At 39.1% G+C, this 24,185-nt stretch overlaps 1 protein-coding gene across 1 annotated transcript in view; it reads left to right on the forward strand.

Annotated features, from left to right (window-relative positions):
• LOC140228808 (uncharacterized) overlaps positions 1–20,926 on the forward strand; it is a 41,370-nt gene extending 20,444 nt beyond the window's left edge. The window contains exons 2-14 of the mRNA XM_072309081.1: positions 5,081–5,339; positions 6,248–6,424; positions 8,267–8,486; positions 9,212–9,375; positions 10,329–10,443; positions 12,243–12,311; positions 13,131–13,267; positions 13,945–14,032; positions 14,502–14,666; positions 15,525–15,701; positions 17,565–17,652; positions 19,433–19,632; positions 20,806–20,926. Of these exons, the coding sequence (XP_072165182.1) occupies positions 5,081–5,339; positions 6,248–6,424; positions 8,267–8,486; positions 9,212–9,375; positions 10,329–10,443; positions 12,243–12,311; positions 13,131–13,267; positions 13,945–14,032; positions 14,502–14,666; positions 15,525–15,701; positions 17,565–17,652; positions 19,433–19,632; positions 20,806–20,901 (1,955 nt within the window). The 3' untranslated portion in view covers positions 20,902–20,926. The remainder of the gene's footprint in view (positions 1–5,080; positions 5,340–6,247; positions 6,425–8,266; positions 8,487–9,211; positions 9,376–10,328; positions 10,444–12,242; positions 12,312–13,130; positions 13,268–13,944; positions 14,033–14,501; positions 14,667–15,524; positions 15,702–17,564; positions 17,653–19,432; positions 19,633–20,805) is intronic.
• The last annotated feature ends 3,259 nt before the right edge of the window (positions 20,927–24,185 follow it).

Consider the following 24,185-nt stretch of genomic DNA (forward strand, 5'->3'; position numbering starts at 1 on the left):
GAGCAGAATGTCTTGAGGAACATGATTTGGCCACCCCAGTCTCCAGACCTTTCTCCTATAAAACAGGCATGGGATAGACTTGTTAGGCAAGTCCGCTGCTCCTTTCCCAGCAATGCAAAACAGATGTTCGAATGCTTAAAATCAGCATGGGAATTATTGTCTGCATCATACTTCAAAAAACTTTTAGATTGCATGCCAAGAATCTGTAAAACAGTGATCAGGGCACATGGAGGGTATTTTGATGAATCCAAAGTGTGAGCAAAAAATCTCCGAAAATGGGTAATTAAGCTGTAGGTCGTGTTGGAAACATGCTTGTGTGATGTAATGGAACTGCCTTTGCCCATTCAGTATCAGTACATTTGAATGAAATGCAGAACACAGTATTTTTGTATGATTTTCTTTTAAATCTGAGGGTGGCCCCAAACTTTTGGCCTGTACTGTATGTGTATTCAAGCCTGTATAGTATGTATGTTACAGAATTGTGGAGCAATAATAATCTTAATACAAGTAGTGCATTTCCCTCTGTAGCGAGACCAGTGAACGACATCAACGCTACATCCCATCCCCACTTCAAAACTTGTGTCCCCTTTAGAGTTTATTTATTCTATGAACATTCACAAGTTACCCAGTTTGAATTTGATAGTCAATTACGAAATATCATAATCAGACGTGGTCTGATCAAGACTTTGCTTGAATTATAGAAGCGCAAATTTTGTTTTGACTTGCTTGTTTTAGGATACGAGCTTTGTTTAATTACCCGTGGAATCATAGTGCACTAAAATGCAATTTTGAAACACAACGAATGATTCAAAAGTCCCTTCTTTCCACACCGGCCGTCCGCCTGCTCAAAAATTTCTCCCTCGTTTAGGACGTCTGACATGCAGTTTGACCTTTTAAGAATGGAAAAGTGATATAAAATACTCCTATGCAAATTTATATGATATGTAAGGCTCATGTCGCACATGCGTGATGACAGAAGTCGCCGACCTTCAACAACCCCAAAGCAGTGGCGACCATCGACAATCAAATGGCGACCAAAAGCTTGAACTCCTCAAAAATTTCGGCAGGCGACTAAAGTTGTCGATCGATTATCGATCGGTTTTGAACGGTTGTGAATCGGTTTTGTGAACAAGAAGAAAACGCAACGATGAATCAGTAACAGCTCGCGGAGAGGTTGCTGACAAATGTTCGGCAACTGTTTGGCGACTTGCTGAAGACCACTAGCGATTGGTCACCGATTTCTTGCCGCTATTCGTCCTGCGCTCGGGAACCACTTGAAAGGTTTTTAGAGGATATGACAATAAGACTGCTCAAAAGCAACAGTTTTCCTTAAAGCAGTCGATGATAAAACAAACATAGTTCTGTCTTTCTTGCCGAAACAGCTTGAGATCGTGGATTGAATGAAAGGACAGGAGGAAGAATAGGAAGCTTTAATACAGCTCTTCTCTTTTAGCAGAGAAGCAGGAGGAGGAGGAGACTAAGAACGCTAGAAGAAGCCATGGACCTCAAGGGGAGTGCTGTATGGGGACTATGAATCTCATGAAAGGGAATTAAATGGAGCCTTTGCTGCTGCTTACATCAGAACGGAGAAAGCCATTGTCATGAAGAATTGTGATTATAATATTTTAATCAATATTTCATACATACACATGAAAGTGATACATGAGTGAATGGTATTCAGTGGCCCATATTATGGTTTGTTTAGCGTCATTCAGGTCTCGCCTACTTTGTCCTTAGAACACGTTTTTAGTTGCGAATCAAAAATCTTGTCAGCATGGTCAAGGGCTAGTACATGTACCGATTTGGTTGGCCAAAAGTTTTCGATGCAGCTTCGAGAACCCTGAAAACCTGTCAAAGATCTGACAACCATTAACTTGCCGATTTCAGAGCACCATTTCATAAATAAAGGTGCCCTCATGGCAACTAAAAACTAAACTCTTACTGGAATGGCAAGTGTCATGGTAATGACAAGAATCCAGCTTCCTGATTGGCTGTTGCTATGATATGGGAGTTGCTATTCTACCAATATTTGTTATCATAGCTATCATCTTTTATAAGATGGGGCCCCGACGACTCTTTTTACCACCTCTAACAACCAACTGCCCTCATTTCCTTCATCCAGCCCCATGTAGAAACACGCTCAATATGTATTTAGCAGCATCAAACTAATATCAGCATTGGCCTGCTAATTTTGAATTAAATCTCGCTGTCCAACTCTGATGGTCAGAACGCACGCACGCACGCACACACACACACACACACACACACACCCACACACACACACACACACCCACACACACACACACACACACCCGTCACATATACAAATTGGCAAAGTGCTTTCATGTTTTGTTATCGAATAACATAATTTTGATGTGAGCATTTAAAATGTCTCATTCTCTGGAAACTTGCATCCTTGAACAACAGTACGCATGATCTAATTATTCTATCCTTGGTTGTCGCTGTTGCAACAAATGTTCCTTCTGATGTTTTCCGGTGAGACTGGAAAAACCCTGAATCATCGGGAGAAAATCCTATTTTGTTCTATATATGCTGTTTGGGTTGTTGTTTCGCTCTTGAGAGAAGGAATGCAGGTAGGTCAGCAAAACTGTGACATGTCATGTCTACTTGAGATTAGCAGGGGCACAAAATGCGATATTCGAGTCCCTTCTGGCATCGATATTAAGCACTTGATATACTGGTTGAACCCTACACTTGGACATTCATTTCTGAATAAAATACCCGCGAAACGTCGGTTTCGATGCGACACAAAGGAACAAAGTCGTATCAAGTTACCAGGGCTCTATAGGGCTTTTTACACTTGTAAATTTTTGCTTAGCCCCGGACTATCGGTGGGGCTAAGGGGGGCCTTAGCCCCACCGATAGTACGGGACTATCCTTAGCCCACTTTCTGTTTACACTCGTTTTTGCCAAAGTGGGCTAGCCCCACCGATAGTACGGTACTATCTGGCCCTGCAAAATAGCAGGGGTTAGCACCGCAATTGCGGTGCTAGCACCGCAATTGCGGTGCCAAGCAAGTGAGTGTAAACAGAACGAAAAAATAATCCTGGGCTAAGCGACGGAGACGAAGTGCGACCCTCACTGACCAATCAGAAACGAGGTAATCAAGTGCTGCCGGTGCGTGCGTGTACGTGTACAGTACACAGCGTAATTATGAATATTCATGTGGTTTGGAAAGTCCGGGGCTAAGAAAGACGAGTGTAAAAAGGTCAGTTTTCTCCTTAGCCCCGGACAAGAGATAGTACGGGACTAATTGGCGAGTGTAAAAAGCTGAAAAAATTGGTACGGGACTAACGATAGTCCTGGGTCAGAGAAAGTCCGGGGTTAAGAAACACAAGTGTAAAAAGAAAAAGATCGCCGTCATCGCAATTCCATAAAAACTATATTTGACATGAAATATTGACTGAAGTTTAGTGCACCGATTAGATCAGTTCTGTCGGTGTCGGAATAAAATCCCCACAGCTCTTTTAGCCGGCAACGAATCAAAATGTTACAAACACGGATTTAGGCTGTGTCTTTCGGCAAACTCGAAGCATGGGATAGAGCCTAAAGAAAACTGCTTAATGAAATTCAACAACAACACCAACGGAATCTTGTTGGCAAACTGAAAGAAAACTTCAATTGTGATGTTATTTAAGCTTTGTTCTATCATTTTGTAACATTGTAATTTTATAACACTGGAGCAAATTTTGCGAAGAAAGCTGAAGCCTTTTTTTTTTTTGAAGTGTTAGCTGTTTGACAACCAAACTTACAAATACGAGATATTCTTCAAAAGATCTACAGAATATTATAATGCATAAAGGTGATATATTATTAAATTGAACATTCTCAACTTTATATATCATTTGCTCAAGACTATGCTGTCGCTTTCAAACAATGAGTCTGGATTCCATGCCGAGATATTCTTTTGGAAGGTAGCAAAACAGAAATCGGCAGTATTTTTTTTTTTTCGTGGGCAAATTAATGGTTGGAATGATGAGGCAAGTGAGAACAAAGCCAGAAATGTCTCCGATTATACTTCTGCTTGTCTTGTAACTGGATCACGTGTACAGGTACACCATTCATAGTCACAACCGAATATGCAAGTTAGACGAAGAAGCTAATGATTCCATGGGTGCTGTTCGTTATTCCGAAGGTTCGCTATTCCGAAGGTTCGTTATTCCGAAGGGTCGTTAATCCGAAACACACAAATTCCCTATACCTAGAGGTTCGTTAATCCGAAAATGAAAAAGGGTTCGTTAATCCGAACATTTGTGGCGTTATTCCGAAGGTTCGTTATTCCGAAGATTCGTTAATCCGAAAATGAAATTCGGAACAATGAACCTTCGGAATAACGAATCTTCGGACTGAAGAGCCTTCGGAATAACGAACCTTCGGAATAACGAGCTGTAACCGATTCCATAACCTCACAGCACTCCCATAGATTTTGTACCAAAAACATAATTTTTAGAATAATCAGATGTTTGCTAGATCATGCAGAAACTACAAGCTTCCACCGGTTCCATGGCACCGCATTATTGCTAAGACATAACATCAGTACAGTATAATTTACTGCTAAGAACACATATGCAGGATATTTTAGGCGAAAAAAAAGAAAGAAAGAAAGGTGTAGAAAGTCAAATGAAGAATGGTTTGCATGTCAATCAAATGCCAATCATCACCTTATCTGTGGTTTTGTAAATATCACTGTTTTTTGATAAATTACTCAAAACTTCAAAATCTTAAGAGGGATTTTATTGAAATTTATACTTTCTGCTTGTTCGATTTCGTGTGTTTTTCCTAGGCAAAAGTTAAATGGTGACTTGGCTTGCTCTTGAAGTCCTTCAGAAACGTTTATAAACAAGTCCAGCAACTGTGGTCAACGAAATCAATTTCCCCATATGGAGGTTCCAAACTAGTTTTGTAAGCACGAAAATGACAGCGCACTGTTAACCTCTGTAGTAATCATGGTGACTGCTATGCTTCATAATCACTCTTCATTATCATCATTATGCGACATTCAGCAGTTGCTATAATCTTTTTTTTTTCTTCAACATTTTCTCTCACTTGGATTGCAAAGGTGACCATGCAGAAATTCGAACGGCAAGTAAGCGTCAGCCGCTCCTCTACCAGACACCCGTCGCGCTCAACCAGACGAAGGCTGCGATTGAACAGCTGAGGCTGACCCGTGACCGCCTCTTTAGCGATGACGTCGGCCCACTCAGCTCAAGCCACTGCATCCTGCCCGCCTTGCAGGCACCCCTGGGCACCTGTGGCAGACGAGTCAGCTGGAAGTGCCAGTTGTCTCCAACGTTTACTAGTTTCGATCCGGTCCGAAGGTATCGAAAATCACTTTATTCGAAGAGATTATAGGGATTTTTTTTTTTTTTTTTTTTTTTTTTTTTTTTTTTTTTTTTTAGTAAATCAGCTAGATGAAAGCAAACAGTCAATCAATAGTCACTGAAGTTCGTGGTCGTTATAGGATTCTAAACATAAACATGGAATGTTCATTTAGGCTGCTCTGTACTCCAAAATTAATTTTTATGTTAAATCAGTTAATGACTGGTAATATTTGCATATCTATGCAGCGCGAACTACTGACAAAGATAACATTCATAACTCATTATCGTTATATGTCATTATAGAAACATACACGGGTATACTACCACACAATGGCAGTAATCAATCTGTAGAATGACACGGAACATGGATTTAAGGAGCAAACATGAGAAGTAACGTAGTTTAAATAGTGTGATATTGACTTTTGTGCCGTTAGATTAAAATTTCTTTTTTTTTGGGGGGGGGGGAGGGTGTGACAAAAGTAAAAAGATATCACCTTTGTGTTTGCTATAAAGTGTTTGTTCTCCTTTTCATCTTTGGGTGCAGATGACCTTCCATATATCATGCTACAACAACATGTCGAATGTTATACGACGTGCATCATACAGAGTCATTGTGTTGACATGTGAATAACGTACTTGTTTACTTCTTAAGGGTCCCATAAATCGTTTGGAATAAAGTTTCTTTCCAGTTACGGCATGAATATGAAAGTTAAGCATTCAATATATTATACTGCATCTGCTCCATTGTACACCTTTATGTTGTATACATTCCGACCGCTTTTGCTCTCTTAATTTCATGTTTTTACACTGGGCAATTTAAACGATGCAAATGGGGCGTAATCTGTCTGTTGTAAAATATAATGTCTTGTTCAGAGACCTTACGTTTTTCCCCGGTTAATTGTCAGGGTAATTTCTGTCAACTGTGACGGGATCTTTCGCGTCAACCAGATCGAGAGGTCGGAGTCGGAGTTTCTGGTGTCAGGAGACAGTTTTCGCCAGCCACCATTCTGGGAATACTACGAAGGATCACACAATGTTACCATGGAAACAGAATACGCCGATATTGCCTGCAAAGATAAATTGTAAGTTTCACTGTGTGTCCGCACATATGGAACTATGCGGGACAAATCTGTATGTGTTGGGATATTGCTCTATTCCGATCTTTTATTTTTCGCGCAAGCTTTCGTCAAGCGTGGCCTAATATATCAAAAGATCTGTGTGATAAACATAATGGCAAATACAATCTCTACACGAACACACTGACAAATGCATTGGATATGCGCATGCGTAATTTATCGTGATTCACATATATCAATATAATAATAATGAATATATCATGATCGTGTTAAAGACATTTGACAAGCCTTTAAAAAGTTACTGGAAGTACGATTTCCGTTTGTGAGATATATAAACTTAAATGGATCTACCGAATCAATATTTGGTGTGTTTCCGACAGCCTCGTGAGGAACAACTTTTCAAAGCATTTTATAGCACGCGACGTCAATGCCACCGGACGGAAATCATATAGGGCTTGTGAGCCTCTTATAATATTTAATGGTTGAGCGTGATGGCCGGTATCAAAGGAAAGGTGGAATATAATGGAACAACAATGGAGTCAGCTAATGGTGACAGAATTTCCGTAGGACCTACTCTACTGCCAGTGCTATTTGGGAAACATGCGTTATTAGCCTTCGCCGTCTTGAGTACTTCCCTAGACCTTATCCATGACATGGATCATACAAACACAAGCGAGATATGAGATCAAGACATTTTTTTTTTTGTGACTCGTCATTCTCTTTCTGAAAATCTACCGTGGAATGTAACCGTCATTGGTATATACAATAGTAAGTTAAAGTTTGTTATTTAACAGCTGCTTTCAGTATCTTATTTTGCTGATGTTTTAAATGATATATGTTTACTCCTTTGTAGAATAAAGTAGAATGAGTAATGATATAAATATAATACATGTCAAAGTGCATGAGTGGACATGTGCAGGTGTCTGCCTTGAGGTAATGATTGCCTCCACATCACGACTAAGTTGACGTTGAAATGGTATCGCATTGGATTTCATGTATCTGCGATTTGTAGAAAATTTTGAATCAGATACTGAGAGCATTTTGACAAAGTAATGACATAATGGCATATTGACGTATGTTGTTGTTGAGTTCTAAAAAGAAGAGAATAGAAGAAATAAAAGGGACCCTGATATATCAAACAATTCTTTGTCCCAGACAATACTGGCATAAAATCAGACCATTAAAGGTCTTAAGCAAACCAAACATTATTGAATTAGATATACAATTACAATAATGATTATGTCTCCATGAGGGAGCTCATAATGAATGTCTCCATGACAATTAAGGGACTGTTAATGTCTCAACGAGGGAGCTCATAATAAATGTCTCCATGAGGGAACTCATATTGGATGTCTCCACAATGGAGCTCATAATGAAAATCTCCACAAAGGAGCTTATATTAATTTCAATCATTACGGTAATATTCGATAATAAAAATAATAGTCATGACTCGAGAAAGAGCAACAATAAATGAATACTCGCGTACTGACATGCGTGGGAGTGAGGTGAGAGAAGGACAATTACATTATTTTTTGTCCTCAAATTGCCTACTTCTGCAATGACCTCTTGAAAAAGCTGTTCTCAAGATGACTGCTTTGTGTGAAATCCAACAATTGTATTAGACTACATTGGCCTTCAATATTGATATCTTAGTGCCTTTGTTTAGCTAACAACACGATATTGCCGCAGATCGATCATGGTAAAGCGTGTTGGCTACATGACAGCTGTCAAAGAGGAGAGGTAAACATTTCTTTTCTTCTTCTTCTTTTTTTTTTTCTATAATATTTACAGGAGCAGCGATCTGGGTTAAAGTGAGGTGTTGTTTTCACTCTATTTGTCTGCCCACAGATTCCAAGATGTCCATAACTATCATACGCAGTTCCTTGAGAAGCCTGGTGTTGACTGGATTCAGGAGCACGCCCTCAGAACTGTGCGACAGAAAGAACCCAAGTGGAAACCCGTGTCTATTCTTACTGTAGTTCTAGACTCGACATCGAGGGCCCAGTTTCATCGGAGCTGTGGGCTACCCAAAACTGCCGCTCTACTGCGCAAATATTATGAAGGTAGTGTAGGTCATGTCAATCATTATGTAAAGGGTTTTTAAAGGGGATGGCTAGTAACTGATCAGTGGGAATCAGTGGGAATGCTGGGGGATGATTGTTCCAGTCCTTGCGCAGTTTAATGCCCCGTCACTGTACAGGCATGCTAACCTGGAAACAGTAAACTGCACATTACTTGAATATGAGACCATTCTGAAGCAAATAATTTTCACACAATAGATATATAATGTACTCTTAAATGAATCCCACAAGGGTCCCCCAGCATTCCACTGATTCCCACTGATCAGTTACGAGCCATCCCCTTTAAGTGTTAAACCCTAGATTCGGTAACAGCACAGGAATAATGTGCTGCATCTCTTTTGTATCCCAAATTAACAATCACTTACAGCAATTATACAGAAATGATTCAAACCTCACCAACTATCATGTAAAAGTCAAACGTTGAAACATGACGCAGAACTAATGCTGTTTTCCGCTTGATATGCATTTTGGCGGTATGGAGAATTAAATTTCAGTTGCAAAAAGCGACATTATTGATCATCAGCGTCATTCCCTTGCGGCATCCTCAAATTCTACTCCAAAGAAATAGAGGAAAAGAATCATAGATGAAGAATCTCATACTGCTAGTTATTCACATATGCATACCACACATCACGGCACGTCGCGTACCTAGTGAAGAAATTCCGTAAGTTGATATGGAAGACCTAGTTTATGACACCGTGAGATATCGTAGCTATCCTCTTCGTCTTACGCAGGTTTTTCAAAAGGTCTCTCTCATCAATCATTTGTGTTCAACCGTCTGAACGGCATCAGCAGCGCCACTGTACTCAACCTGACGCCGATGTTCTCCGGGGAGCTCTACGAAGACGTTGACGAAGATAAAGTAAGACGAGGCATGTAAGTATAATACGAACCGCGTGAAATGATGATGATGGTTGCCAAAGGGTGACGGTATTGAAAGGGAATACACCTGATCCATGATAACGTTGACGACAGTGATGCTATGACGACGACGAAGGACGAAGTGGGTTGTTATGACGACCATAATAACCGTTATGATTGTGATGATGTTGATATGTATGTCAATTGGAATGTGAACCTAAATGTAAACCATTTAAACATCGTTATCATTTACCAAGAACCGACACAACTGCATAATGTAGTAATCTGCAAAGTCAAACTTCTTTGGAGTCACTGTGTGTGTGTGTGTGTGTGTGTCAAAAATCATGTCATTGCCACCAATTTCCCGTGCGATATTTTCAACTGCCATTGAGAAAAATGTATGTTTTTGTGTCAATTGTGAAATGTCATTTCTTGAATTCTTAAGTCCAAGTCTAGAGTAAACATAGCGTATAGCACAATTGATAAAACATAGTAGACATTTTCACCCCCCCCCCCCACATAAGCTCGGTGGTCTAGTGGAGATGAAGCCTGTCCGGAGATCAGGAGGTCGTAGGTTCGAACCCTGCTCGAGTACGTACGCCCATGTTTTTTTTTTTTTTTTTTATCATGGCTACTTCTAAAACACTGATCAATTCAGTGCTTATTTAAGTCGATGTTGGGCAATTTGTCAATCAGTTGCAATAACCATCTATGTGCCTTACGACTGATATTCTCTGCTTGATAAAGTTTTACCGTTTTTTGGCAACTGCATTTTTATTAATATTAATCATGTCCTGTTATGTTCCAAACTTGAATGCGTTTACTTTGTGTCATTGTATATGTGAGAAGTGGAAATGAATGCAGAAATGTAATCTAACTGAATCATACTAAGTTTGCGGTCGTGTGCAGTGTTATTTGCACTGTCTTTATTTTCTTCAACAAAGCTAATAATGATCATGTTTGCGTAGATACGGCAAGGCGATCAATGAGTGGATATGGCAGTATGCCGAGGCTCGTGGCTACCTCACCAGCTATGGGATCGACAACACGAGTGGCATGATGGGAACAAGAACCAACTGCAAAGTAAGTTGAAAGTAAACAACAAATATTATTTTTAATATACTTATAATTCAAATTCATACTTTAAAATACTATACAAAAGAATGCTGTCTGCCATGATGACGTAGTATAGCTCCAGATTCTAAAGGTTTTATTAGGTGCTTCCTTATACCACATGGTGTGAATCATTAATTTTTTTTTTCTATTTAATGAATTCATAGAGGATAAATATTATTACACGGTGATTAATTGAGATCATTACATCATTGCCTCATCTCATCTGAATTATGTGATCGTCACTGATGCCCCCGAATATGTCCTGAAAAAAACTTACACTTTTACTTTTTTTTTTTGGCTGTTTTGATACATTTTGACTCCTCTGTTAGAACACCACCTTGTGGGTGTTTTCCCCTCTGTTTTTTTTTTCTTTTTCTGTTGTTTATGCAGTCAAATTAGACGTGCTTGCGTTAATTAAATGTTATTGAAATCAGAAATATAAAGAGAAAACAGGACATCCTGGCTTCTGCAGCTTATACGGCGACAACGATAAGAAAAATGCCCGTCATATTCAATGACAAAGTGTAGCTCTAGATTCTGAAGGTTTAGGTATGACGCAGATTTTCTTGGCGTAGCTTTATAAGACGCAGCTGCAGTACCCAAATGCAAGGTTCTCCAGAGTATGATACTGACTGGTGATTTTGCAGCATCGTAGAACGGTGAAAGATAATGATTTTGTTATGGAAATTAAGCTGTGATAATACTATAGAGTAAGGGAAAAATAATCCGTCCATGTTATTCCAAAACAAATTCTCGGATTATGGAGTAAGGATTAAATGATGTGTGCAAGCAAGCTGTTGGAATAAGGATTTTTTATTTTTTTTTTGAAATTACACACACACACACACACACAAAGGATAGATGGTGATCGACGTGGCGAGTGCGAGATAGTAGGTCCATGCACTGACTATACTGTTTAAATGACTCGTGTGTTGTGCGATCAGAACCATCCTGGCTGCAGCTCTTCAGTCACTCGAGGTTAAAGAAGGGGGGGGGGGTATATCAAACATGTGGTTAAAGCAAAAAAAGTGGGATCCATATCATCTATACGTATCGGAAGACAAAATTTTATCAGTCCGACGAGAATCTGATCAATTTTCCTTCAAATAATAGAGGTACAATTAATCGGTATCCACATAGCACAAACTGTAGGACAAACATCTGATATAAAGCAAACACGGGTTCATGTTGAGTTTGTACACCCATTGATATACCCTGGATGCACGGAGAAACAGTGCGCCCTCGTGGACACCGTGAGATATTGTAGCTACCTTAGTTATTGCCACGTGACCATTTCGACAATTGTTTTATCCATCATGTTTTTTTGCTGATCAAAAGCACAGTCTTTTCGTTTCATTGTTCAATCACTTTGTATTTGTATATCTGGTTGTACAAAGAGAACCAAACAATTGCAAAACATGATTATGTCTAACATCGAAATCTCCTTTAACATTGGGCCAATTTGTACTCTAGGTCTCACGCCACGGAGAAATCAGCAAGGCCATGACCTTTGTCTTGCAAACATCGCAAATCAATTTATTTGTGGCTGCTAAGTTCTGCGAGGTCAGGGGAGTGGGTGAATTGGAAAGCCAATGGGACTATCAAGGGCCCATATCGTTCAGTGCCAATTTCAAACAGCGCTGTATGTATAACACGTGACGTGTCTTTATGATCTGTTTGATATGATCTGTGCTTAGAAAACGTGTATGTCCAATATAACGTTGTCGCACTCCTTTCTACTCATTTCTATTCCTTTTTTCCCTCAGGCTTGTCTGTATCGCCCACCAGCTTTGCCTCATTCTGAGCACGATTGGAGACGGAAAGAAAATCAAGAGGTAGGACTTCCTCTCAGTGAAAGTAGGGCGCAAAACATGCAGTGTCCGAAATCAAACTCTGACAGTTCGTCAGTTTAGCGATTACACAAGAATAGGGAAAATATGAGGAGAAAGGAAAAAATACCTTCAAGGATCTTACAACATTACTGAAAGCAGGGAGATGAGAGGAAACTCCTCCCTGCTGAAAGCGAAAACACAGTTTTCTACGTTCTCACAAAATATACAAGCACATACAGAGGTACTAACATAAATTTCAATATTTCTCTACATTTTTTTTTTTTTTGTGTGTGTGGCTGGGATATTTTAGGCTACACATCAGGAGGTACAGAGTTACTTTTTCCGCGTTAGTAGTTTTTTTTTTTTTTTTGACAAACAAACAAACGACAAATTGCCACTACAGTACTTGTGTCGGTAAGAACAGACAGAAAGAAAGGAAAAAAGTTCGCCAAATCATTCGACAAAAGCAAAGAAAGAAAGAAACAAAGAAAGAAACAAAGAAACGAGCAAACAAACAAACCGCTTGATGTTATTGACTGTCATTAATCAACGTTTTCAAAGTTAGCGATTAAACAGTGTGAAATAAGTGTTCTTGAATTCCACTTTTACTTTCAGAGAGATCAGAGTCCATACAGCTACTACTAGCTTTTGACAGAACTGTATAATTTCTCTGTGATTATCCCATCATCGAAATGGCTTCGCTCCTCAGTCTTATAACACACCTTCGATGCGCTGCAAAATGGTGTCTCGTGAACTGTGGCACTACGATTCGTCGTATAGTGATTTTCTATCTCTCCCTCCCTCTCTCTTCTCCTCCTTTAGATCGCACCTGATGTTCTCTCTGGGCTGTGTGACGGTAATCACATGCTACACGAGCACATTCTGAACTACACCAGAGACTTTCTACGACACCCACATCCCGCCAAATGGGCTGCTTTGGATTTAAACGCAGGCCACAGGTTAAGTAATGAAAATTACTCGCCTTCTCTGCTTACCACAGAATATCTCATCCACAACTAGCTGCACCAGCAATTTGATTATAATTATAAAGACGTATCAAACGTGCAAGACATAAAAAGAGCAAAATATCAATCACATCGCTTTATTACTCACAATAGGCAAAGATATTATAACAGTAACGTTAAGATGGACGGCTACCATTCTTTTCATTTGAAACTATTGCTATACTTTTGATATACATGTAATCACTATATAATAAATCCAGTGTGTGATGAACATTAGGTGTACGACACACACATAAAATAAAATAAAACAAAACAAAACAAAACAAAACAAAACAAAACAAATTTCGGTTTCCACGAAATGATAAACGGCCGATTAAATTTTGCGTTGATAGTGATCTCGATTTCATGATTTGATCGTCCTAATTGTCTTTGAAGTTCCTTCCCTATCTGCATTGTACCTTTTGATATTTGAATAACTATCAGAATGTATGATATCAATAGAACAACAGACTGAAGTTGGGAGACAAACGTCGAAAAACTAGAGAACGATACTCACATGTATAGTAGTTCGCCCCTATCATTCTACCCATCAACTTGTGCAATAAGACTAAGTGACTGAATCCAATGAAATTCGATTACTGAATGAATTGGTTTTGCGCCCTTTTTTCTAGGAAGGAAATGGAGTCTGTCAACCAGGTTGATAAAGAGCTGGCTGAGACTCTGAAAACTTTACTGCAAGAAGACGAGAATCTAGTAATAGTGAGTAGTAGGCCTATTGACACAAATCCTTGTTAACGTGCGTTTTGCATATTACAATGACAGCCATGATAGTGGCTATATTTACATCATAGTTATGTCTTTCTATGAAGAGACGCTTGAAAGTTTTTTTTTTTTTAATTGTGAAATTCTTCTGAATTTTTTTCTAAAATACAAAGTGGCTCATCAGCATTAATTCGACACCTTGCTTGCGTCACCATTGTCACGGATCACAGAGTTAGGGTCCTTTGAAGGTGAAGGGTACAAAACATACTTTTTCCGAGTTTTGGTTCGTAGTACGAAACCAATTTTTCTGTAAGGGTGTTTTTTTTTCATCGTTTGTTTGTTTTAGGAACACAGTATATCTCTGTGTATGTGATGCATGTATGTATGTTCATGTTTGAGTGTATCTATCATATCAATGGAGGCCACAATTTATCTAACTTCATGTCGAATCCTCTAATGTCAATAGTTTTTACTAGGAGACCATGGCAAACCATTCCACAAGGATCCGTCTAATCTTGGCAGCTACTATGAGACTCTCCTACCATTTCTTTCCGTCACCATGCCAACATGGATGCTGCAACAACGCCCAGACGTTTTTCGAAATTTAGCCATCAATCAAGACAAATATATGGTAAGATCACAGTGAGAACAGCTGCCAATTTCTGATGCTGAATACTAGTAAGCTATTCAGGTTGTGAATTTTCTGTCACGAGTAAACGTATCTCTCCATTCAATTCATTTGTTGCTTCGTTGGTCGTTTACTGCAGATTATATGGAGGAAAAAAAATCTCGTAGCAGAAAGTTGTGGTAAGAAGCTGAATTCACCACATGGAATAAAGAAGCATATGATGCTGATCGTATGTTAGAATTAAGAAAGAAGTAAGGACTCCGGGTGGTTTAACAAAATGATGCATTTTGATGATCTCGTGTCACTTGAAATAATTGTCCTTATTAGTGGAAGAAATATGGTAATCGACAGAGGATCAATTGTTACTTTCATGTTACGGGTTAGATAAAAATATTGATATTGCAATTATCCGAATTACATGCATGTAACTATATAATATACAGTGTACATAATATTATCAGTTCTTCTGAAGGGATGGGTTCCGGAGTTGTTTGTTTACAAACATCCGATGCGTCCTTATGTGTCATATTAAGATTTCTTCCAACTCATTAATTTAGCACTTGTCACTCAGAAAACGTTAACCTAAAGGTTCCTTTTGACATCATCAATATGTCTCAAGACTGGTGTAAGGCATCCATACAGTGAAATGAGATATTGCTGTCTAATGAGAAAAGTACATTATAATGCACATGAACAAAGGGAACAGTCTCCATTTTCGTTGCAATTCCTAGCTAGGACAGTTCTTGGCGATCGTCTGAGCAAGAAGAATATTAACTCCCGTTTATAACTGATGAATTATGAATGAAAAAACACGTGCAATATTCATGTTCAAAGTTTAAGCTAAAGTTCACCTGTTCTCAGGTCCATGCAGATCTCCATCTCAGCATTAAGTCTCTCATGCACTTTCCTTACATGGAAACTGTGGGCGGGGCGAGAGGAAAGAAAGCCGTGAATATATTCACAGAGGAGATACCACGGGAGAGGGGATGCGAGGATGCGGATATGCCAATGTGGAGCTGCGTTTGTGGAGTTATGAAGGTTAGTCCGCCCATTCAAATGCTATTCTCTATAGTGACAAGGAAAGCGAAAAGTTGCAGAATTGTTGAATTTCGCATGCACTCACATCATAGTGACATGAATTGTAACCACGTATACAAATAAAATGCAGGGATTATGTCATGACTTAATGAGTTCACCATTGACCCCTACTTTAACCTGAAGAAATTGTAAAAAACGTTTCTTCGGCTGTCAGCAATGATACTCCAAAATTATACACGGATGTGCTGAAATATTACGGATAGGTCCTTTGTGGTTAAAGGAATGGATGATTACTGTTAACTTGGTGGTGATCTGCTCATGATCCGGATTCAGTTTGGTTTGTTGTTTTTTTTTTTTCTCAGAGAAACATGCACAGTGCTATGACCCTATTAAAAAGATGGACTTGGCAGAGGTTTGATTGTTTCTAGGCTTGACACGAGATCAGCCAGAATTAAGGAGCCACACCCTTCAAAGAAAATCTTTGTTGAGTTGCAATAACGTAGCGATATGGACATAATTGCTAATTATCGATCAAAAAGACATGATTGTTGAATAAGATTTCGTGCCGCAACCAATCACCCCAGCTACTACGCATCTGCGGTTAAATCCAGTGATGTTATCATTGGTGAAGACAGATTGCATAACATCGTATTCTTACTCCCAGATTTTGATTAACGTTGTTCTGTTCGCCTGATGTAAATGTGTTGAATAAAGTCGACCACAACATCACTCGGCGCTTCGAGCACTAGAACCTCCTTTAACCAGTCTTTGCGACAAAATAATAATAATAATAATAATAATAATAATAATAATAATAAATCATACACGGTATTTGGCATCAATATGGGTCCGTGTTTTGTTTTGGTAGCGCTATCAATGGGCCCCGCGCGCTATAGTGCTGAAAATCCACGTTAAAACTCAAGATACCTTGTTCATCGCGTATCACACAGTAAATTTTAAAGAGATAGACGATTTAAAAGGCTGAAAACGAATTTGTTTTCTTGGCTCTGTGAGACAGGTTGTATCCATGCCGAATGATTGGCACATTCAGGTTATTACCTTTACTTACATTCGATTACCAGAAGTTATCCTAAGCTGCAGTTGTTGGAATAACTCAAACTCGTCGGTCAAACGAAAGGAAAGGAAAATGCTGTGATTGTTTCTAAACCGCCTCAGCATTGTGTTGCCCAATTTTCACACGATATTAGCCTAGTGAACCATCATAAGATATTCTTGAGTAGACTTCTTGGATGGTAAACTATACGCTTGTTCCCTGAAGGCACTTGCTAAGTGTTTTCCATTGGTTTCTGTGCATAGGGATTTCATTTCATTTCCCACAGGGAATACGTAAAAGCACTGTGTCCTTGGTGCGTTTTGAGCACAATAAGTACGATAATAGGTTAATGACGTATGAAATCAGGCGACCATTACCTCGCGGAAAAGAAAAGTTTGTCTCAAGAGTGATTATTTTGACTACACTCCGGTTGCAATTCACCTATTTTAGGATGACCATCATTGTCCACTACGATATTCAATGAACTAACCTTCTAATGGTGCATGTCCACTTTGCTGAGATTTCCACAAATCTGTTACCTTTCCTTCATTGCTTTTATACTTTACTTTAAAATGTTCGTTCAAAACTTGCAGCCCATATCCTTCTGAACGAACTTATACTATTTTATACGTAGCTGATATCTATTTTGTATAACTTATGTGGTATACTATATTTTGCATTTTATTGGTCAAACGCACTATATAAACACGGTAAGGAGATCCGCTCTCTCCTTTTCTTCTAGTCAAAATATTCTACGTCAAAAATGTTCCAATCTTTAGTTGTTTCCTCTTTATCTTTATGTTTCACAGAAATTGAAGAAAGAAGAATGGACTAAAAGACACGTCGAAATGGCACAGGCGGGAATTTCACATATAAATGCAAAGCACAGCAAGGTTAGTTTTGAATTTACTCAATTTTGCATGCGTTATCATAGAATTACACTCTATCCGGTTCAGAACTGACTCGGAACCGGGTCCGTTGGGGTCACATACCGTTCCGGATCAAAAAATGACTTGGAATTTGGTCATTAAGACCCGGAATGGGGTCACCCTGACCCAATTCATGACTCTGAATGTGGTCATATCTGACCCTATTCCTTGTCATTTCTGACCCGGAACGGGGTGTGACCCAAACGGACCCTTTCCGGATCAGTTCTGACCCGCACGTTTAAGAGTGAAGAAGAAGGGGGATTGTATGGTTATAGAATGTATGTATAGCGCCCGTGCATTTTAAGTTTCATTGTCATAATTTGAAGAGCTTGCAACCAAAAGGCGCTAAATCCATTGAAAAATGATAGATTTAGCGCTTTTGGAAGCAAGCTCTTCATTTATCTCAATGCTTATACATGCTAGAACTGACCAGCACAATTTTCATTATTGCTTATAAGGGCTTTTTACACTTGTAAATTTTTGCTTAGCCCCGGACTATCGGTGGGGCTAAGGGGGGGGGGGGGGGGGCCTTAGCCCCACCGTTGGTACGGGACTATCCTTAGCCCACTTTCTGTTTACACTCGTTTTTGCCAAAGTGGGCTAGCCCCACCGATAGTACGGTACTATCTGGCCCTGCAAAATAGCAGGGGTTAGCACCGCAATTGCGGTGCTAGCACCGCAATTGCGGTGCCAAGCAAGTGAATGTAAACAGAACGAAAAAATAATCCTGGGCTAAGCAACGGAGACGAAGTCCGACCCTCACTGACCAATCAGAAACGAGGTAATCAAGTGCTGCCGGTGCGTGCGTGTACGTGTACAGTACACAGCGTAATTATGAATATTCATGTGGTTTGGAAAGTCCGGGGCTAAGAAATACGAGTGTAAAAAGGTCAGTTTTCTCCTTAGCCCCGGACAAGAGATAGTACGGGACTAATTGGCGAGTGTAAAAAGCTGAAAATATTGGTACGGGACTAACGATAGTCCTGGGTCAGAGAAAGTCCGGGGTTAAGAAACACAAGTGTAAAAAGCCCTTAAGAGACATACATTTTCATACCCAAATTTTAACAACGTTGTAATGCTCGATGGATTGCATAGTCCTCTAAAGGGCTTTTTACACTTGTGTTTCTTAACCCCGGACTTTCTCTGACCCAGGACTATCGTTAGTCCCGTACCAATTTTTTCAGCTTTTTACACTCGCCAATTAGTCCCGTACTATCTCTTGTCCGGGGCTAAGGAGAAAACTGACCTTTTTACACTCGTCTTTCTTAGCCCCGGACTTTCCAAACCACATGAATATTCATAACTACGCTGTGTACTGTACACGTACACGCACGCACCGGCAGCACTTGATTACCTCGTTTCTGATTGGTCAGTGAGGGTCGCACTTCGTCTCCGTCGCTTAGCCCAGGATTATTTTTTCGTTCTGTTTACACTCACTTGCTTGGCACCGCAATTGCGGTGCTAGCACCGCAATTGCGGTGCTAACCCCTGCTATTTTGCAGGGCCAGATAGTACCGTACTATCGGTGGGGCTAGCCCACTTTGGCAAAAACGAGTGTAAACAGAAAGTGGGCTACGGATAGTCCCGTACTATCGGTGGGGCTAAGGCCCCCCCTTAGCCCCACCGATAGTCCGGGGCTAAGCAAAAATTTACAAGTGTAAAAAGCCCTTAACCGAAGGTTTTTTTTTTTTTTTTTATTTCATTGTCATCATTAATTTGCCATTTCCATGTCTGTCAGGAGAAACTAGAGCTTAATTCAAAGACGCCTTTCCGACTGAGCTCGTGCATCGATCTGAGTTTCAAGCGCCTCTTGCACGTGTTCGTAAACGAAAATGAGAACAAGCCAAAGAACTCGACATCGAGGTGGATGTACCACATGACATTCCAGACAGTCGAGAAAGATACCATTTGGGACCTGGTAATCGATGACAACTTGGACATCAAACAGGTTTGTTCCTGTCGAACTGTGTATTACTTTCAACTAGAAGGCATGCATCAAAATGCATACGCTCACACAAGACGTGAATTGACTTTCTTCAGTTGACAAAGATATAATACTCATCTGTAGGCCTATTCATATTCAAATTCCTGTTGTGCACTCTGGAAGTCACTTTTCTCATATCAGATGCAATATTTTGTGCATGTTCTTCTTGAATGTAGTCACAATGGTGAAAATATTTGAAAGACCCTTGACTATTTTTGACCAAGTCTTCATGAGGAAGCACGATGAGATTTGAAAGACAAAAATACACTTTCTCTGTCAAAGGATGAATAAAAAACCACTTAAAATTGCAACTCGCTATGATTTCGAAGAAAGAATGGTAAAAACTGCCCTGGAAAAAAGTCTACAACTACGTCTTGTCCGCAGGAGCCCTTCTTTTATGTATTTTAGCAATTAATTTGCAGCTGGACCGAGAACAATTGCTATTTCGGCGGGAAAGGTCATGAATTGCTGAAGGCAAATTTACTATTGGAAATAAACGTGTGGTGTATACATGCACATGATATAGATACACTGTACTACACTATGAGTGTTTTCCTCAGAAAAAAAGGGCGGGAATTCATGTGATATTTGCAAGGCACAAGATTACGAAATTGACTTAAAGGGATGGTACACTATTGGTGGAGATGAGAATTGGGCTTTTAACTTTTTGCAAGATACCAAGAAAACACTCATGATATAGTACAGAGCTTACCATTTAAAGAGGAATTCAAAGCTTATTTGATGAAAATCCGGTTTGGAATGACCGAAACATCCAAAAACAAAGTAAAGCAAAGCGATCGTAATAAAGTGTGGGTCCCACACTTTATTAGAATCGCTTTTTTTTTTTCTTTTCTTTTTTGATATCTCGGCCATTTCAAAACCAATTTTCATCAAATAAACGTTGAATTCCTCTTAGAATTACATGCTCTTTCATATTTCATAAGAGGTTTCTCATTATCTCACCACAAAATGCTAGAAACCTGAAATCAGGTCTCAACCAAACTATACGATCCCTTTAAAGTGCAAGTATAAAACGCGACATACCTCTCTGAGAAAGTTAACATAATATTTTCATTTGTTGATTATTACCGCTACATGATATGCATCTTTGTTTTTCATTCCGTTTCTCCCGCACAGGTGAAACAAGTCAGTATGTACCAAATGTTTGACGCTTGTCGGGACAAACGAGTTCCCTTGCCGTTCTGCGTCTGCGACGTCACCAAACGTGCCTAATTTGCAGAATATTGTGAAAATAAACCGCATTGCTACACGGAGATGATCATCGTAGAGAAGTCTGAGAGATATTCTATCAAGGAGAAAATAGGCTTGAGGAAGATTAATATTTATCTATATGGAGGAGAATCGCCAAGACATGTTTTAAGAATATCAAAATAAAGGATGTCTTGAGGACAATCATGTTGCTACGAGTAATGAGCCTGACAGCAAGTCGGTTGTGGATTATACATGTGTCTCACCAGGAATGTTGACAAATCTCACATTCTTATTTTCTCCATATATGCAAACGACTTGGATAGGGAAATACTTGATAGTTTCCTAGTGTCTGTCTGTGTGTGTGTGTGTGAGAGAGAGAGAGAGAGAGAGAGAGAAAGTGAGTGTGGAAGTGTAAGCAGTAGTTAGCAAGCTATTGCAGCATGTGACAATTAATACAGAGTATTCAAAGCACCAGTATTGTTGGATGGAGTTCCCATATTTTTGAATCATGATACAAGTCCGATCGGTGCTTTGATCTATGAAAAATCAATTGTTTTGAAGGCGTGTGTATGTAATAGTTTGCCTAAACTCAACAAGTTTATAGCCTTTTTACAAACCAATACATTGTATAAACCAGTACGAACTACCACAGAACTATGATACAAAGTATAAGGGCCAGATGTGGATATTATGTAATATAAACAATGCCATGTTCTTGTTTAAAAAAAAAAAAGGCTTATCTACTTATTGTTTGTACTTTATAAATGTGCAAATAAAACGCTCTTTGTCCATGGTACTTGGTACTTCCATATGATCTGCTATTCAGAGATCAATAAAGAGACCCACTCCACCAATATGGTGTAAATCGTAAAATGTTATTATAGCTACGTTATGGTGACTGCCAGGACGACGACGATGAATTTGAATACACTATATTTGATCTATATCAATGAATGTGTATATGGGAATTTCCCACCATGGAAAACAGAATATTTTCTCCTACAATGTACGTAACTGTACATGTACATGTATTTAGTTTGTCATCAACGTCAAGACAATTTGTCCACGAGGATTGAGTCATGACCATCATCTCTCGCCAATATGAGTAACATGCTTCCGGCCGTGTTCATAAATGTGCAATGTAATGTATGAATAAAAAAGTAGGAAATACAAGTGTATGACAATGTCATCTTTTTGATAAATAAATTTGTACTTATTTTGGTAAAAGTGAATATTTATGCAGAGATGAATGCATGTCGCCCGGGTCAAAATGTTTATGTGTCTGCTGCAAACACTGCATCAACACTTGCTATCACTACACGTATTCCCACATGCACTCTTGTACATGTATTTGCAAAGGTGGGATAATGAGATTTCACTACGCCACATGGAGGAGAAAAAGGACACAGGAATCTATCCATACACAGATGATCACCTTGCAAAACACATTTCTTGTAATTCATCACACCCAGTTACATGTACGTACCACATATCATCTTGTTGACAGTCATTAAAAAACAAAACAAAAACAAAACTAGAAATGTCGCTTTGGCGACTGGTATGCCTCCGCCATAATGCATGATTTTCCCAATAGGTCTAGTGGACAATGTGTGATTACATTTTCACAAAATTGGCAAAATATTGAAATGACAAGTTTGTCACAAATGTGTTGAATGTTCACCTTCCTTGACCTAGGTTTAATTGGATGAATAGGAGAGCATGTATCTAGGGATTTAAGGACTTTAACTCGACTTTGACCCATTCATACATTTAGGCATTGAGTAATTTTCAAGGTACAGGTGTGGAGAAAAAGTGCAATTTCTGAATTGAATAGTAAATTGTTACCATTTTCATCTGGCCCTTGGCCCTAAAATTCATAAGATAATCACTTTCAGGTAGAACATGCATAATATGTACTAAGTTTCAAGATAACTTGAGCCACTTGCGAGATATGGAGGAAAAAGTTAGTTCAGCACTTTCACTTGATCTTTGACCTGTTGACCTTTGAGGCAAAAAAAGAAGAAAAAAAAAACTTTCCAGAGAATTTCTATTAGGTTACACATGTATGCATACACCAAGTGTAAAAAAAAAATAACCCAGCTGGCACTGCATGATAGGAGGGAAATAGTAACATTTTGAAGTGTTACACTTGACCTTTGACCCCTGACCTTTGACCCCATGAACCCTACATTCTCTAGATAATCACTTCCAGTCAGTATATGTATATACTATGTTCCATGAAGATACCTTGAACAATTTTCCAAGGTATGGAGAAAAAAAAAAGTTTTAATATTTTTACTTGACCTTTTGACCTTTGACCTTTGACCTCATGACCCAAACTTTCACCAGAGAATCTTAATTGGGTAATACATGTATACACTAAGTTTAAAGAAAATATCTTCAGGCATTCAATAGATATGGTGGAAATAGTGAAATTTTATGTATTTGACCCTGACCTTTTGACCTTTGACCTTTGACCTCATGACCCAAACTTTCACCAGAGAATCTTAATTGGGTAATACATGTATACACTAAGTTTCAAGAAAATATCTTCAGGCATTCAATAGATATGGTGGAAATAGTGAAATTTTATGTATTTGACCTTGACCTTTTGACCTTTGACCTTGAGCATGTCCACCCAAAAGTTGATAGGCACAACTTCACCCCCTAATACACATACATGCCAAGTTTCATTAGGATACCTCAACGGGTTTTGATAGTTACCTTGTCCACAAAATTCATTACGGACGGACGGAAGGACGGACGGACGGACGGACGGACAACCCGAAAACATAATGCCTCCGGCACCACTTCGTGGCGGAGGCATAACAAAAAAAAACATTGACAGAACGGTTTTGAGCCAAAGTGGGATCACTTTCAATTTGAAAGTTGATTTTCCAGAGCATATTGTTGTGGTATAAAAACCAAACATAGGAACGGTTTGAGCTAAAATTTTATACGGAGATGTACAACAGCAGCAGATAATGTGTAAAATTGTATCACAGCGGCAGATTACGTTCAGAATTATTTTGCATTGCATTGCATAATTTCCTGAGCCATGAACATTTAACTAAGACCTTTTAACTCCAAAAGAGAAACACATGTTGCATTTCAGTTTCGTGTTATGCTAATTTGCCATAATTATACAAGATCACATCCAATGTCTAATTAAAGGCCACTTTAGTTCTGTAGTGTGAGCCCATACCACCATAAAAGGAGAAATCATTAATAATATAAAAAGCCTACGGTGTAGTATACTCTACAACTAAATGACCGACAAAATGGCTACTACCAGTTTATGCACG

This window comes from Diadema setosum, chromosome 5 (assembly GCF_964275005.1).
Source record: "Diadema setosum chromosome 5, eeDiaSeto1, whole genome shotgun sequence".
NCBI classification, from domain to species: domain Eukaryota; kingdom Metazoa; phylum Echinodermata; class Echinoidea; order Diadematoida; family Diadematidae; genus Diadema; species Diadema setosum.